The sequence below is a fragment of the Sycon ciliatum genome, chromosome 1 (genome assembly GCF_964019385.1).
Source record: "Sycon ciliatum chromosome 1, ocSycCili1.1, whole genome shotgun sequence".
Classification (NCBI taxonomy): domain Eukaryota; kingdom Metazoa; phylum Porifera; class Calcarea; order Leucosolenida; family Sycettidae; genus Sycon; species Sycon ciliatum.
This window is the reverse complement of record NC_088643.1, coordinates 22077972-22095353: the sequence shown is the minus strand read 5'-3', so window position 1 is coordinate 22095353 and position 17382 is coordinate 22077972. Positions and strand designations below refer to the sequence as shown.

The 17382-nt window shown below is 47.8% G+C and overlaps 1 protein-coding gene across 1 annotated transcript in view; it reads right to left on the bottom strand.

The window, feature by feature from the left end:
• Window positions 1-17382, bottom strand: part of LOC135818105 (DNA excision repair protein ERCC-6-like 2) — a 46568-nt gene that overhangs the window by 28186 nt on the left and 1000 nt on the right. The window contains exons 3-17 of the mRNA XM_065331434.1: window positions 16091-16211; window positions 15434-15507; window positions 14919-15009; window positions 13792-13847; window positions 13449-13532; window positions 13199-13256; window positions 12224-12342; window positions 8598-8701; window positions 7884-7968; window positions 6537-6580; window positions 3024-3119; window positions 2574-2677; window positions 2366-2465; window positions 1587-1646; window positions 462-514 (exon numbers count right to left, since the gene is read on the bottom strand). Of these exons, the coding sequence (XP_065187506.1) occupies window positions 462-514; window positions 1587-1646; window positions 2366-2465; window positions 2574-2677; window positions 3024-3119; window positions 6537-6580; window positions 7884-7968; window positions 8598-8701; window positions 12224-12342; window positions 13199-13256; window positions 13449-13532; window positions 13792-13847; window positions 14919-15009; window positions 15434-15507; window positions 16091-16211 (1249 nt within the window). The remainder of the gene's footprint in view (window positions 1-461; window positions 515-1586; window positions 1647-2365; window positions 2466-2573; window positions 2678-3023; window positions 3120-6536; window positions 6581-7883; window positions 7969-8597; window positions 8702-12223; window positions 12343-13198; window positions 13257-13448; window positions 13533-13791; window positions 13848-14918; window positions 15010-15433; window positions 15508-16090; window positions 16212-17382) is intronic.

Below are 17382 nucleotides of genomic sequence, written 5' to 3'. Positions count from 1 at the left end.
ATCCGGTCGAATGCCCGGGGCCGGCGCCCTCAGTGCGTACAGAACGTTGCATGCACTGTTCATTGTATGCGTGCTCACGGCTGCATGGCCAACCCTCCGGGGCCGCTTGACCTCCGGCTGGATTTCCATGTCCACAACAGTACTCAGTCAGTAGTACGAGCTCTCCTATCCTAGTACACATGTGCTGTGACCCACAGTGAATTGGGAACTTGTCGCCTGGCACGAGGAAAACATGATTGTGGCAATGGGATTTCGGCCTTTGGCCTCTGGTTGGTGGATCTGATGCATCCTCCCCCAACGTTTAGGAGCCACATCTGACGCCTGACCATGGGGTGGTGGCGTCCCACAGCAGCGGAGAGGTGGTTCTTGATCCACCTTGTACGCGGACCCGGGCAATTCGTGTTAGTACACGTGGCACAGGCAATACCTCACCAACATGACAAGGACGTAGGAAAGCTTACCGACGGCGTAAGCGCAATGCCTTCATAACCTGTGTCGTCTGCGACTTGGGATCCTGAAACGAGAGGCAAGATTGACTCTAACTTAGCGGGTGCAGGTCTGGATAACAGCCACCATCATAACACAGTGGCACTATCACTGTGGCACTATCATAACACAGTGGCACTATCACAGTGCACCATCATAACACAGTGGCACTATCACAGTGCACCATCATAACACTGTGGCACTATCACAGTGCACCATCATAACACAGTGGCACTATCACAGTGGCACTATCACAGTGCACCATCATAACACAGTGGCACTATCACAGTGCACCATCATAACACAGTGGCACTATCACAGTGCACCATCATAACACTGTGGCACTATCACAGTGCACCATCATAACACAGTGGCACTATCACTGTGCACCATCATAACACAGTGGCACTATCACTGTGCACCATCATAACACAGTGGCACTATCACAGTGGCACTATCACAGTGGCACTATCACAGTGGCACTATCACTGTGGCACTATCACTGTGCACCATCATAACACAGTGGCACTATCACAGTGGCACTATCACTGTGGCACTATCACTGTGCACCATCATAACACAGTGGCACTATCACTGTGGCACTATCACTGTGCACCATCATAACACAGTGGCACTATCACTGTGCACCATCATAACACAGTGGCACTATCACAGTGGCACTATCACAGTGGCACTATCACTGTGGCACTATCACTGTGGCAAAACCTAGCATGGCACTCTTTGGTTGAAAGAGCTTCATGTCAAACCATGCCGAGATCTGTAGCAAGTGTTGCTGCCGACACCCAACAGTTGGTGATATCTCTTCACAAGCAACAGTTGACAGTCAATATCATACATATTCCACACTTTCCATAACCTGGGCAAACCCCGACGACTGTTAATGCTTTAAGGCTCCAGCATATTTCGTGATTTCCTCCTCACGGGTGTGATGACAACATCTTCCATAGACTGTTCAAGAGAGGCAATAGCCCACCTTCCCAATGTCAACAAATAAGTAACGACTGCATCCTGCACACACGCAGACGTGAGAATGCATGGTGTGTGCACGCTTAGACACACACACACACACAGGCACATACCTTCATGCGGTGTGCCTCGTCGAACACCCCAGCCAGCCAGTCAATGCTGTTGACAAACTCCTTCAGTTGACACACAAATCAGAGATCAAAAGCCAGTAGCACCAAAAGTGAGCAGGACTCTGACAGACCGGTGTGCAACTGCACCGTCTCGGGCACAACTCAAACGAAACGAGTTGGGGTGAAGAGATGCAGTTAGAACGTATGGAAGGCGGTCTGTTCTTCACAAGGATGGTATTGTCACGCTCAAGAGCTCACAGACAAACTTTGCTTAGAAACGTCATCATAAGAATTTCCATTGACTGCTCAAAGCAAACTAACCCTTGTTTCTCTGGGGCATGCAGCTCATACGATCACACCACATGCCACACTGCGATGTACAGCACTGCTCAGTGAAGCCTGGACTCATGAATAAGTTAGCACCAAGTGCCATACTGCGGTGTACAACACTGCTCAGTGAAGCCTGGACTCATGAATAAGTTAGCACCAAGTGCCATACTGCGGTGTACAACACTGCTCAGTGAAGCCTGGACTCATGAATAAGTTAGCACCAAGTGCCATACTGCGGTGTACAACACTGCTCTACGAAACCTGGACTCATGACTATAAGTTAGCACAACCCTGCACCAGTGCATAGTCCAGAGCACACAGGCCAGGTCTGGGCTGGGGCTGCACAGGACACGGTGCTAGTTGATTCACCGATGTCCGGAGGTTTCATCGAGCAGCACTGCGGCTTACCAAGTTCAGCTTGGCGGTGTCGTAGGTGGTGAGTATGTACTTACCAAGTTCAGCTTGGCGGTGTCGTAGGTGGTGAGTATGATATCGACGCTGCCGGTACGCGCCAACTCCATGGCTTCCGTGCGCTGTGATCCGTGCAACACCCTGCGGCATGGCACACACACACACACACACAACACGTACACCACATCACCATCATATCGTAGATACACGACTGGCATCGTACACAAGTTTGACAGCAGAGCACGGTACCTTGACTTCAGATGTGTCCATGTCTTGATCTCCTCTTCCCAGTTGTAGAGCACTGATGCGGGCGTCACAACTAGAAACACACCACTGTACGCGGCGGGTGCAGTCTAAAGGCAACCGACAGAATAACAAAGGCACTGTCAACACTCAAGAGCATGGTGTACAACCTGTCCACAAAAAATAGACTGAATGTTTGGAGAAAAAGGTTCAATACAGATGAGGCCGTGCAAGTACAACACTGGTTACTTCAACTCGATCACTCTTTTCGCCTGCTTGCCGAGGAAAATCGCGTGAACATTCGGTTAATCCCGCCTGTGCGCGGGCTGGTGTTCAGGCCACTCATGGATGTCGTTGTCCAGTACCTACACTGGGCTACAGTCCACATTAAATTTTAATAGTTTCACATTGACACTCAGTACCAGTGTAATCTTGTTTGGGCATTATGGCCCATACCTCAGGACGGCGAGCATTGCCAAAGCACTGGAACTTCGGCTGAACGTCGAACCGGGTATTCGTTTTGCCAAGGACGGCAGCAATGAACGCTATCACCTGTGTGTGAACACACATACACACACACGCACATGTGCACACACACACACACACACACACACACACACACACACACACACACACACACACACACACACATCACAATAGTCATTAGATCTGTGCCACCAGATCCATTTCACTTCCCAGCTCTAAAAAAAGCAAGGAAAGCACCACACAGGCATAGTAACAAGCATAAGTGGCTACTTGAAGTAGTAGCATCACCCACATCACACAAATGCAAGGAACCAGGACGCATCAGGCGGCTTGGAGCCTGCCGTATCCTGTCCTGTTGAGATACTACGACAAGGGACACTCAGGCCCCAGAGGGACTACAGAGCGAGAATTTAAGCATGTCTACCCCAGCCTTTGCCGGAAGAGCAGGAGTCTGTCCTCATTCATGCTATGAACGAGTTTACTGCAGATCCATGTGGTGACATTCCTCTGTCTGGACCAGAGGTCGCCAACGCAACTCAAGGTGATGAGGTATTGTCGGATGTGATACGATTTCTCAGATTTGGTTGGCCTAGTGACGTAGCAGAACGTTTCGTACCGTACAGCCGCATTAGGGATGAACTGTCCATTGAACAAGGCTATTTGCACTGGAAAAGCCGTGTAATGATTACAAATACATTCCGACAAGCTCTCCTGCGGGAATTACACTCTGTGCACCTTGGCGTAAACATAATGAAGTCAGTTGCCCGCTCATTCTTTTACCGGCCTAAGTTGGACAAAGATATTGCTGATTTATGTGCATCCTGTGAGCTGTGTCAGCAATTTGCTCGAGCTCCCTCTAAGGAGGCCACACACCCATGGGTTTACCCAAGCCGAGCTTTTGAACGAGTGCATGTTGATTTTGCCGAGTTTGAGCACCGTTTCTTCTTTGTTGTCGTGGATGCCTACTCCAAATGGGTTGAAGTCTTTGATATGGGCTGTGATTCCACCACATCAAAGACAATTTCTTGTTTGATGAAACTTATTTCCCACGTTGGTATCCCAGAGTTTATTGTGAGCAATAATGGACCACAATTCACGACCCACGAGTTTGCTTCATTCTGTTCGCAAAATGGCATCGTTCACAAGCTCACACCACCCTACCATCCAGCATCTAACGGTCAGGCTGGGCGCATAGTCCAGGAGCTGAAGAAATCGTTGAAGACGTGTCCGCCCACTGTCTCGATTGCTGCTCAGTTCTGTCGTTTTTTATTTGCGTAACGTACTACTCCGCATAGTACCACGCGAGTTTCCCTGCTGATTTGGTGTAGCGATTCACCCCGATGTCCCGTTTTTCCTTGGTACAGCCATCATTTGGTGATACGATGCGTCAGCCAACGATGTCTTCTGGTCCGCCGTCTCGTGGTTTTGTTTCCGGCGAACGGGCTTGGTTTCTCAATCCTTTACCCCGTGGTGGTCCAAAGTGGCTGAAGGGTGTGGTCCGGAAGCGCTTATAGGCCTGCTGACCTACTCGGTTGAGTATGATGGTCGCCCGCGTTCCATACATGTCAAAAACAACTTAGTCTCCTATGTTTTTCGACCTGAGCAAAGCATTCGACACTGTCTGGACAAGGGGTCTCCTCCATATTAAAGCTAGCAACGCTTGGTGTAACCGGGGTAAGTCTGCAGTGGCTCACCAGCTATATCACTAAACGTCGACAGAGTGTCCAAATTGGACATGCCCTGTCCGCCCCTCTAACAGTCCACTCTGGAGTGCCCCAGGGCTCTATCTTGGGGCCTCTGTTGTTCAATGTATACGTCAATGATGTGGCATCTTTGGACCATACATCTCTCCATGCGGACGATACGGCGCTCCATATAACCGAGCCAGGCTTATTAGAAGCCTGTGACTCGCTACAGTACAGTATCACATTAATCAAGTTGTGCGCTAGATGTCGGCGTGGAAACTCCGCCCCAATGTGTCGAAAACGGCAATCCTTTGTATCCCCCCCCCCCCCACGACCCTCCAGTGACCTCACCCTCCCTACGACTCAACTTTTTACTTTCCCTGACGATCCCATTGCTATCAACATAGTTAAAAATCACAAACACTTTGGTATATTTCTTGATGAACACTTGTCCTGGGATTTGCACGTAACATAAAAGCGAGTTTGCTCCGCTATAGGCTGCATTTCTTCTCACATTTCCCATCTGCACCATGATTGTCGAATACAAATTTATCACTCTTATGTTCTTCCTTTGTTTGACTACTGCTCTCTCGTTGGTCCTCCGGTCTATCCTCTGCTCTTATGCATCGGTTAGAAGTCACGCACCGTAAGTTGCTTGGATTAATATTTCGTATGCCCCATCTAACCTCCTCTCAGACGCTATACATTTTGGCTTCCTCTTCCCCTCTTTCAAAACGCTTTCCCCACTCGGCATGCAAATTCATTCAATTGCTCCTCCACATGCACTTGCGCATTTAAGCTGGTTCAATAATAGCTCCCCTACTAGATGTTCTCTCCAGTTACCACTTGCCAGATCACCGATCCTTTTAAAATCCCCTCTATTCAAGTCCTATTCTCATTGGTCTCGGCTTTCGCAGGAGGTAAAATCCCGTGACACCTATGCTGCATTTTGTTCCATTCTGCACGCGCCCACCTAAGTTGGATTGACGACGGTAGTTAGTACTCCCTTTGTTTTGCTTTCATTGTTCTTTTTTGTCCTTCTTTTTCTCAGTTTTCCCCACCATGGCTGGTTAAAATCGCCCGCATCACATGTTTATTGGCATTTTACATCATGGCTTGTGCAGATTAAAGTAGATACCTCACACGAAGTACCCGGATATCATTTTATTGTCCTTTCGGGACACAAATCTGCCAGCTTTGTCCTCCTTTCTGCAGGGCAGGGTAGAGCAGTGACTTGCATGAAATTAAAATTACGAATCAGGGTGCGAATCCTGCACTTTTAATTGCCTTCCCGAGGAGCGTGGAGATCGATCCGTACGTCGTGCATGCACGTCAAGTTTTATTTCTCTCACTATGAGAGGTGATTCTTTGCACTGTATCCTTTCTCATGACTTCGGACATCTGAATTTGCTCTCTTTACGAGGCGGAAAGATGCTGAAGCAAGCGAGAATTGAACTCGGATCAGAACTCTGAAATATTTCGCCAGCTTGCCGCAGACCCTTTGTTTCACCTTTGAAATACTGGGAAGACCAGTCATTGCTCCATCAGCATAGCAAAACTCTAACTATCAGCAAGGGACACCTATAAAGGCTGTTTATTCAAGCAAACCATTGATTCCCACCATCAGAAACCTGCACAATACTGCAAAAACAGTGAAGAGCAAGGGGACGCCAAAGTTTGTTTGAACCCAGAAATTTCGTTGGCATGCGTTGTCAAGTATGCGTGCCGTCATCATTTCGAAGCCCTATTGAACATACAGACTGGAATTGCCAATACACACCACATCATGTGCACACACCTGCACAGTTTTGCCCAAACCCATGTCATCGCCCAGCACACAACCTGCACAAAGAACACATTCACACATACAAAGAGAGAAGAAACTCAGATCAGCCCAGACCGCCACAAGAAAATTATCCCAGCATGGTTTTGTCTGATACTCAAGACTTAATAATGTTTTGGCTAACGACACATTATTGAAAGCCTGGTTTATAGCATGTTAGCATTCCGCGCACGCAGACGGCATGCAGGCAGGCATACATCATTAGCATTCCGCGCACACAGACGGCATGCAGACAGGCATACACCACACGAATAAGGCTAGGTTGTGTTGGGTAAGTACTGGTGACGAGGAACTGGTTGGTCTTTGCCGCAAGGTAGGCACGAGCCCGTGAGGCTGCGAGTGCCGCAGAAAGGCAGAAGCCCGGAGGCTGTGATTGCCGCAGGAAGGCAGAAGCCCGGAGGCTGTGATTGCCGCAATGGAAAGGCAGGACCATAAGGCCATAATGCCGCAATAGAAAGGCAGACCAGTTATGAGTGACTCGCCACCAGGTTTATTGTACTTGAAGTAGGAATGATGCAATGTAGTATTAATGGTTAGTGGTGGGATGGTGGGTCAGCAAAAGACAAAGGCAGCAGGATGCAAGTCGGGCATGAGCCAAAGCAGAGAAGACTCAAAACTGAGAATGGCAAGGAGATGTGCCACGTTGCGGACTCGGACCCGATCAAAACTGAATTAATTATTGTGATGGCGTACGCATAAATTAATGTGATGCACAGCAGGCGGTCTTGCCGGTCGCGGCAAGGCGCGCTAAACAAGTGCCGCGGCCAGAACCGTAGAGGGCGCTGTAGCGCAGCAGATACGTAGTTGCGAGATGTGCGCCTACGCTAAACTGAATTCATTACATGAATACATCATAAAAATATAGTAAAGTTTTCACATCCACGTTACCACCGGCTAAACACAACCGACTTCGAGAAATTTTGCTCGTGCCAGGCCACCACCATGCATATTAATAATACCAAGATGACAGGTGCAGCGCCAAGCGGTGAGGCTGAGATGGTACGCACACAACCAGTGTCTGAAAGGGGGCGAAGCCTCGTCAGCTGCGTCCATGCTACCCTCACTCCGATCCGAGTACATGTAGGGAGTACCCAGTTGACTGTGGGTGTTGGTGCAGTTCACTGCATGTAGGTGGTTCACACATGCATCACCACATCATTTGTTAGCATAGTACACGCTCCCTGCTGCCAGCTCAAGCATGCAGTCTTTTAAAATGACACAAAATCATTCAGTGCCCCCGCCCCCTCCCCCCCCCCCCCTGACCTGCTAAAACAAGCTCTAAATCTAGCCCACTTGGCATACCTTGCTTCTGTTCAAAGTGCTTGAAGAGAAACTTGGCTCCCTCTCGCTGGTAGTCACGCAGGTACTGGTTCAGCGGAGCAGGAATCTGTCATGGTGATCGAGCAACATACAGAATAGAAAAACATCAATGGAGCTTCCATCAACAATGTACGAGTAAATCGTCATAAAAGCTTCAAGTATAACTTATACTGCGTATTTAATGCACAGAATGACAAGGACTCTCCTTCTGTAGAAAGAAAACAAAAACATCTAGTTCTCGCCGTGTCCCACAGACGGCCAGGCAGGCTATCGCATAGTCGTGACAGAACAGCAGGTGCCTGGGCGTAACACGTACTAGCCGTCCAGGTCTGGTACGTTAGCATGAGGCTCAAGTGCAGTACAGCTCAAATTGCTTCTCATGCAGCCTTCCGAGCTGGACAAACTCCAACCCCTGCAAAAAGCCGATACCAGTGCCATCCCGCAGCAACGAACTCTGGTGCCTACTCGAGCTACTTGGTATTCCAAGTCTTCCCCAGCCCCCCTTTCAGAAGCTTGCTATCCCCATTTACAAATACTTGCACGGGAAGATAAGTCTATAAGTTGTCAGGCAGCCAAGCAGTAGATTGTGTACAGGGGCGGTCCCAACTATATGTACCGTGACCTCAGTGCAAGCTTCCCATTTCTGTATCATGATACATCGTGTAATGATTGATGTGTTACAAGTTAACAACATACCGAGACAGCGGGCGTGACGCCAGTTCCAGTGAGCATGTAGGCAGTCTTGTTACAGCCAGCTGACGTCTGAAATCTGGGCTTCTCCAAGTCGTCTTCAGTAAATCCTGAACCACATCACAAAGAATTCAGGCACATCTTTTCTGTTCTCCAAGCCACCTTCAATAACATCTCCCTTTGCCTATGCAAAGCCAGATAGGCTCTGATGTGCCTTTTTTTTTATTCTAGAGTGCAAAATCAATATACTGTCGCACTAATGTAGTTAGTGTGTGTTAGCATCCACCGATCACACTGCCATGTTTGCATTTGCCACGCACCACTGCCGTAGCCTGACGTCGCACAATTGCTTCCTTTGAAATTTCTCTTTCTTTCTTGCCGTTGGCTTAGTCCATTCGCAAAAAGATGGGCCCTGGCTATGGCGAGCTCACGTATTTGGCGATTTTTCGTGATTTTATCGTACACATTGCAGTGCTGCGAAATTTGAAATTTGAAAAAGGGTCCAAAAAGGGTACCTGAACTGGGGTTCGAACCACACAATGCACTGTTGCAGGCGAGGTCAAACGGCCTGGATTTTGATGGTTTTTCCCAATTCAGTGCTTTTGGGGCAAAACCTGGTCGAATCCTATTCTTGCTATGGCTTGCTTTTTGGACAAATAGACTTCGGAAACATAATTGGAAGAGGATTCCATAGCGGATTGCAGAAAAAATTCTAAAAAAACTCAAGCTTGATCCAGTTATGGCCAAAAGCTAGAAGTCCATCGTTTTATGAATGGACTGTAGTGGCGACTTTTAGCTTGTGCCAGGATCAAATTTTCAGCTCTCTCAGCTTGGCTTCTAGCTTGTGGTAGCTTCAAATAACTAATTAGCCAGGCGCTTTGATTGTGTTCAGCTCGTCTTGGTGCCTGAAACAATGTCGTCTATTGTACATCGGATGCGGGTGGCAGAACTGCGAGCCGAGCTGGACGATCGAGGTCTGCTGACCACCGGAAAAAATCCATTCTGGTTCAGAGATTGCTGGACGACATGGAGCGAGAAAACCTGCGTCCAACTCCTCACCCTTCAGCAAACGACTCTGCTGCACCCGCTGTGGATATGTGAGAGGTGCTCGCCGAGCTCCCGGCCACCTTGGATCCAACTGCTAGTCGCGAACTTATTCGGGCTGAAGTTCGTTCTGCCATCACGGACGAGGTTGGAGCCGCTCTTCTGTCGCAGCCACGTACAGCACCAGCGCCACCAGCTGCGTCAGCCGACATTGGCGTGAGTTCTGCGTGCTCCACACCGCCTCACGCTGGAAATCTGCACGTCCCCAAGTCGGTGCAGGATAGGATCTTGCGAGGTGAGTTTGTGGACTTTGACCAAGTGTTGCCTGATATCTTGGGGGCAGTTGATAGCAATAAGTCTTTCGAGCTTAGATCCAGTCCATCCGGAGGTGCATTGGAAGTCGTAGAGGTGGACACCACTCGCCCGGTTCGTAGACGTGTGCACGATATCGCCACTTGGTTAGAAGCATGGTCTCTGTATATGCATGTTGTAATCAGCAATGCACCCCATCGCACGGCAGAACTGCTGTCATACCGGTGCGTGATCTTGGCGGCCAACAAGCAGTATTTTGCAGAGGCTTGGCTTATGTATGACCAGCAATTTCGAAGGCGTGTTGCTTCACAGCCAGGCAAGCGCTTCGATACGATTGACATAAATACATGGCAGCTGTGCATCACAGACAAGGCTAGGCATTGATGTCCATCGTCCAGCCTTGTCCACCCGGTGTCTGCAAGCAACATGCGTCCTTTTCGTCCCAAACACGCACACCAAGCCCAAACAGTATCATCCTCGCTGCTCACCCGCAACAACGCAGGTGCCGTCATCTGCCGAAACTTCAACATTGGCAAATGTAGCCGGTCAAATTGCCGGTTCGCCCACATCTGCAACAGCTGTGGCAAGGACCACCCCCGCAGCAAGTGTTCCGGCAAAGGTCAGCGGCGAGCCCAGTAGTTCGACGGGATTGCAATCCCAGCCTGAGCAACCAATACCTGTTTCATGTGTACATAATCTTCTTCTCTTTCACATTAATAATTCCTCTGTACTTTGCCCTTTGTATATCTCTCGTTTTCAGCTTCTATTGCATCATCACCCCGACAAAGAATTTGCTTCCTATGTGCTAAATGGGCTGCGCTACGGCTTTAGCATAGTGTTAGGTACCTCCTCCCGTACCTTTTCTAGCTGGCCTGCATGCACTTGCGTACTCACCTTTTGTCTCCTTTTGTTCCGTTGGCCTGGGTAGCTACTTGCGCGCCCATATTTGCCATAGCTACCCAGGCCCTTTATCTTGTCGTTCAGACTTGATCTCTTCCTCTCTTTTCTCACTCTTCAATATAGTCGTTTCGTTCGTCTTGGTCTCTTGTCTCGTCGTCTATAATAAATGTCGTTCCCCCAACCTACCTGTTCCCGTTGTAATGTCTGGATACTGTAAGACATGTATATATAACGAGGAAGCAAATCTAACGTTTTAACGGATGACATTTCTTCGTTATAATAAGATCCGTTGAGGCCGTACTGCTTCATATATGCTGTTTGTGGATATGGCAGAATACTGCAAGATCGTTAACATATCTTCTCGTTAACCTATGAACTTTGGACAATCGTTAAATTTGCGACTCGTTATAATAACATGTCTTACAGTAATGTGCCGTCAGTCGTCCTGTTCCGAATTCAACATAGGTTTCACTGATTCACGCGACATTTCTGTCCATTCTGTTAATCTGCCATCTTCCGCTGCTCGTGGCTCCTTTATTTCCGACAAGCTTTATGCTTCTTGCCAAAGTGGCGAAACTGCTGGTCCTTTCGGTGCAGCCCCGTTCACCTTCATGCGGTACATGTACATAATATCTCAGAATACTAAGCAGAATGATCGAACAAGAATCCGTTACAAATCATAGTCCATTCACAAAAAGATGGGCCCTGGCTCTGGCGAGCTCCCGTATTTGGCGATTTTCAAGATTTTATCGTACACAGTGCAGTGCTGGGAAATTAGAAATTTGAAAAAGGGTCCAAAAAGGGTACCTGAACTGGGGTTCGAACCGCACAATGCACTGTTGCAGGCGGGGTCAAACGGCCTGGATTTTGATGGTTTTTCCCAATTCAGTGCGCTTGGGGCAAAACCTGGCCGAAATCCTATTCTTGCTACGGCTTGCTTTATGGAGAAATAGACTTCAGAAACAGAATTGGAAGAGGATTCCATAGGGGATTGCAGAAAAAAATTGTAAAAAACTCAACGTTTGACCCATTTATGGCCAAAAGCTAGAAGTCCATCTTTTTCTGAATGGACTGTAGACGACAAAACCCCACAAGACTGGGTCAGAGATGATATTCCCGGTGATCAGGAAACGTGTCACACTTAGTATCCACTCTCAAAGGGGACTGAGCTCTCTGTCCACACAATTCAGCCTATTATAGGACCTTTTGACAGGGTAGCTTATCTGCCCTGCAATACCAAAACAGGGAAATACCCAGAATTTACTACAGAACAGGGATTACAGGGTTTCTTCTGGTTACACCGCAGGCCACCGATAGCAAAGTTGCAACACACGCACGCACGCACGCACACACACACACACACACACGAATCCTACCATCCGGCTCCCAGCTGCCAATGGGGTTGGCCACGCTTGGAGAATCTGCAGGACGCCTGGGTATTTCAGCAGGCGATGTTACTGAAGACCTCAGTGTCGCTGATGGCTTTGCCGTTGATCTGCACAGGGACACACATAATAACATGCACATCTTATTCCCAATAAGGCTGACATTTTAACATCTCCTTTTCCTTGCGCCGCCGAAACGTTGTGCCTGCATCACCTCTGCCCCCTTCTCAGATCCCTCCGGCTGTATATACCGGTGTACCTAGTGAGTGTTAATCTTGGCTATGCTGTCTGATGAGTGTTTTAACACGAAACTCAGTAAGTAACGGCAGAGAAAGGCTTTTGTTGTGCCATTGCTGCATGAGTTTTGTAATCACATGTACATGTATGTGATCTACTGCTGTGGACATTAAAATCCGATGATCAGCCGAGCGGCCACGGGGCGCTGGCCTTGCAGCCGTGAGCACTGCTGGTCCATTTTCACAGTGTGTACGTGAAGTACAGTGTGTGTGTGTACGCGCTAAAGGTAGTAAGGGCTCCGGCCCCGGTCAGTCCACCGGATTTCAATGCCCTCAACAGTACTTGCAACACAATCACAAACACACAAAAACCGAAGTGGAAAGGGCATGATGGAAAAAATCCCATCAAGGCGTTCTAACTTCCAGGGGAAAAGGAACAATCCAGACATCATGACAGGCCAGTTCATTCTGGTGCCTATAATTCAATCAGCCCCGGGACACATGACATGTCCATCCACAGAAATGATTGGTGTAAAACCACTAGCTACATGAAGTTATTTTTGCCACGCAAATCTGCACGCCACATTTCAAAAACAAAAAGTGTGACTTGGGGTTACCATCCTGAGAACTAGCATGATAAAAATGCGAAACCCGTGCACAGGCACGCACACGCGTACACGCGCGCGCGCACACACACACACGTGTGCACACATGATCATGGAGAGCTCACCGTTTCGGCGTGGTAGCTGTTTCAACCATAGCAACTTCCACAACTGCACGTTTGCTAGCTGCACAGGCAAAGCAAACAAAAACAATCAATATAAAAAAAGAGATGAGAGCAGAAGACATGACTACAAATGTAATGAACAGTTACACTACACACACACACACACACACAGGTATACACAAACATGCACCAAGCCAATATATCGTTATGCTTCTTTCAATCACACAATGCAGATGTGTACGACATTCCTCACCTTTCTTAGTTCCACTGGTAGTGGACCCAGTAGCGGGCGACTTGTGACCAGCACTAGGTGACTTCCCAACTTCACACTGATCCTCTACAGCAAACATGCAGTAGAAAAGACAACAAATTTAACGATAAAGAAAAGAGCTTCCAAGAGAGTCTTTGTAGCTTTCTAGTTTCATAATAGCAGCAAAGAAGTCGATAGACAATACCAGCCAGGACAAGGACCACTAAAGATTGGCTTTGCCAACTAAAGACGATTGTGAGCTCATGGCGCTTGCATCTGCCTAAAATGATTTCCCCCTGTTTGATGGGGATTCCCCTATGTATAGTGTCCTGTATACAGTGCATACCTGCAGGTGGATATGGATCCTCGTGGGCTGAAATCTCGTAATCACCATATCGCTGTCTGCATACACACACACACACACAAACACACACACACACACACACACACACACACACACACACACAAACACACACACACACACACAATGTACACACATGCACACATGCATGGACGCACACATACATACAGACACACACAACCACGAACACACGCAGACACACACAGAGATACACATAAACACACACGCACATAAACACACACACGCACATATATATATAGTTATACACACACATGCACACATACACACACACACACACAGACACACACATTAAAGGTTTCTACGGGTGGTTTCGATACCATCTCATCAGTCGCAGTACAGGCAAAAAGAAAATAAACAAGAAAAATGAACTTTATGTAGCAGAGATGTGATAGAAACAGAGTAGCCAGAAGAGGAGCCAGAAACAACACGATACAATGTATAATCTCATACATTGCATGCATAACAGTAGACGGAATGACAAAAAGGGTGCAAGTGGTAAGAAACCTAACACGGTTGTGATGTATTGTGACAACAATAGACAACGAATGGACATAACAATAGACAACGAATGGACATAACAATAGACAACGAATGGACATAACAAACGAGTTGTTGACGACCTACCCAACAGCCTACCGTATTTCCCTGACTGTACAAGTAAGTCACACCTTTTCGCACTACAAAACTTCAACGGCAAAGAAGGGGGTGCGATTAACAGTCGAGTGTGACTTCCTATGTATGTCAATGTGTTGAAACAACTCGGCTTGGATCTGAAAATAGGCTGCGACTTATAATCAAGTGCGACTTAAAATTGGGGAAATGTGGTGTGAATTTGATTAGTTTCTGCTTGCATAGGCTAGGCTTTCTTGTGTGAATATGAACAGGTTTTAAAACGATCGATAATAATTTAGCACTAAGAACACGTGACAAAATGGAGAAAACAAAACGATCTAAATACACAGCACGACATTCGGAACATTGAATACTTTCTACGCCCTAATGGTGATCACGACACACACACACACACACGCACGCACGCGCACACACGCACACACACAGGGGTGTGCGCGCAAGCGAGATCAACATCTTACTTCATGTAATTGTCCTGTTCGGTGTCAACACTGCCATGGCCAAACATACGATTGGCAGCTTGCAACCGTGGACCGGGTGACGGTGAACGCTCTGATGAGCAGAGAAACAGGCAAACAATGACACAATGAGACAAACGGCGTGCAAAGACTCTCTGTATTGCCGTATGTCCGCACCTTTAAAGCCATGGAGGTATATTCGATTATAAAGCCATGGGCTTCGTAAATGAAATGACATTCGAAGTATGTTTTGTGAAAATGAAGGAATAAGTACAATACTAACAAACTTTCATCCTAGCAGGAAGGGTGAACAAGTGGATTTAGACAGAAAATTCTGTGTACACTTTGATTTTTAAGACATGGTATAGTGAGTGCTTCATTTAGCATCTAGATTAGCTAGGAAAGCAGCGGAGTTGCATCCCAGTAGGAAGGATTTTCGAGCAGATATCGTGACTCCCCCCCCCCCCCCCACTAGCTTTTTATGAATACAGTAGATGGGTTTCACAGGAAATTCTTACTAGGTGTTGTCACAGACTCCTCCACGGGTCGAATGCTGTCAAGGCTGACCACCACATGACCATCGTCTTCATATCTACACATTCATGCATACACATGCGCGCGCACGCACACATGCATGCACACACACACACACACACACACACACACACACACACACACACACGCACACACGCACGCACGCACACACACACAAACAAACACACACACACAAACGGAAGGAAATGAGCAAACATAGACTACAGTTTGAAAATAGCATAGAGGTACAAGTCAGTGACTACGACTCACTTTGGGCCAACCATACCGGTATGCAGAAATGCCCCCCCCCCCCCCCCCCCTTCCCATCCCCACACACACACACATGTTGCCAGCAAGCACTTGCATGTATATGAACCTTTTCGGGGCACAGTCAAAAGGGAGAATACCAGCCTCGGGTACAACAAGAAATCGTGAATAACGACACAATCTTCAGACCCAGTAACCATTTGACTGCATACATGTACTTCCAACCTTGCAAACAAGAACAAACGTTTCTCGCGCCCGATCAAGGGTCGTATCAACAACATTGACTGTACACGGGATGGACATAAAAGCACACACTGAAGAGATTCAACAGCAACGCACTGCTGCTGCTGCTGCCGCTGGCCTTCCAAGCTCACCCGACAAAGACGACTTCTGCGGTCTGCTGGCGCTTGCGCAGTCGCACACGTGAGATCACCGCCTCGTAGTAGTCGCCGTCCTCATCAAACAGTGCCATGCAGTGGTCGCCGGCTTTCCAAGCTGCAACGCGTACCACCAGCAATGCAACGAGAACACAAACACACAACCAGAAAGAGCTCCCAAGTTGCACAGTACAAGTCCATGTCATGCAATACGTGCAGTGGTCCCTGGCTTTCCAAGCTGCAATGTGTACCACCACCAGCAATGCACCGAGAACACACAAACACAAAATCAGCATGAGCTCCCAACTCAGTCCCAAGTCGCACAGTACAAGTTCATGTCATGCTATGGCCACGAAGGAGGACGAGGTTTGGTCCGGGTCTGGAAGCTCTGCACAAATCATACCTCGTACCACCCGCGGACTTGGTAAGAGAAAAGGCACATACTGACAGCAATGCAGTGGGTCTGACCGATCGCAGCCCCCCGACAAGAGTTGGAGCCAGAAACACACCCACGGAGAGCGGTCGGTAAATACGAGATCTGCCCACTCGAGCAGAGGTTCGGAGAGTATGGGGAACGCTGTATGTAACATGAAGGGTAGTGCTGCATTAGCAAACTGTTTCAGGGATATTTAGGGGGGCATGCTGAGTTTAGAGAAATGGCTATCAAGAAATTCAAAAGCATGTCCTTAATAAAAAAAGTGAAGAAAGTGATACAGAAATCGGACACACAGTAGAGCGGAGACTGAGCCACGGAGCACAAACGAAATCCAATGACCGATGCTCAAGGAGATAGGCATCATCCATTCATAATAAAATCAGGCCTACAGTCCATTTCAAAAATATAGACGCATGGGATTTTTGAAATATTTCCAATTTGGCTAGAGCTTTTTGAATATTGCTCTGGTCCTTCCCACAATTACTCTCATACAGATTTTTGAGCGATTGGATAGCAAACACCCAATTTCGAAATTTCTGTGCACAAAGCGATCACAGATTTTATGTGGTATAGATGCTGGCCTTACGGTTTTTCGAAATTACGTGTCTATAGTTTTGAAACGCATTGTAAAGTGAGGTACATGATTGTATGTAAACTTGAACCTAACAGTCTTGATCTGATCATGTGGGGCTGAACTTAGACCAAGACAGTAATACTGGTTGGCACCTAGGTAGTGCTGGGCTCGCTGTGAAGACGGCTAGACGGTCTATATAGCCACAGCCTCTCATAGTGACTACTGGGTCTGGTCACTGAACGCGGCCATGCAGCAACATTCGGTTTCCAGCGCGCTCAT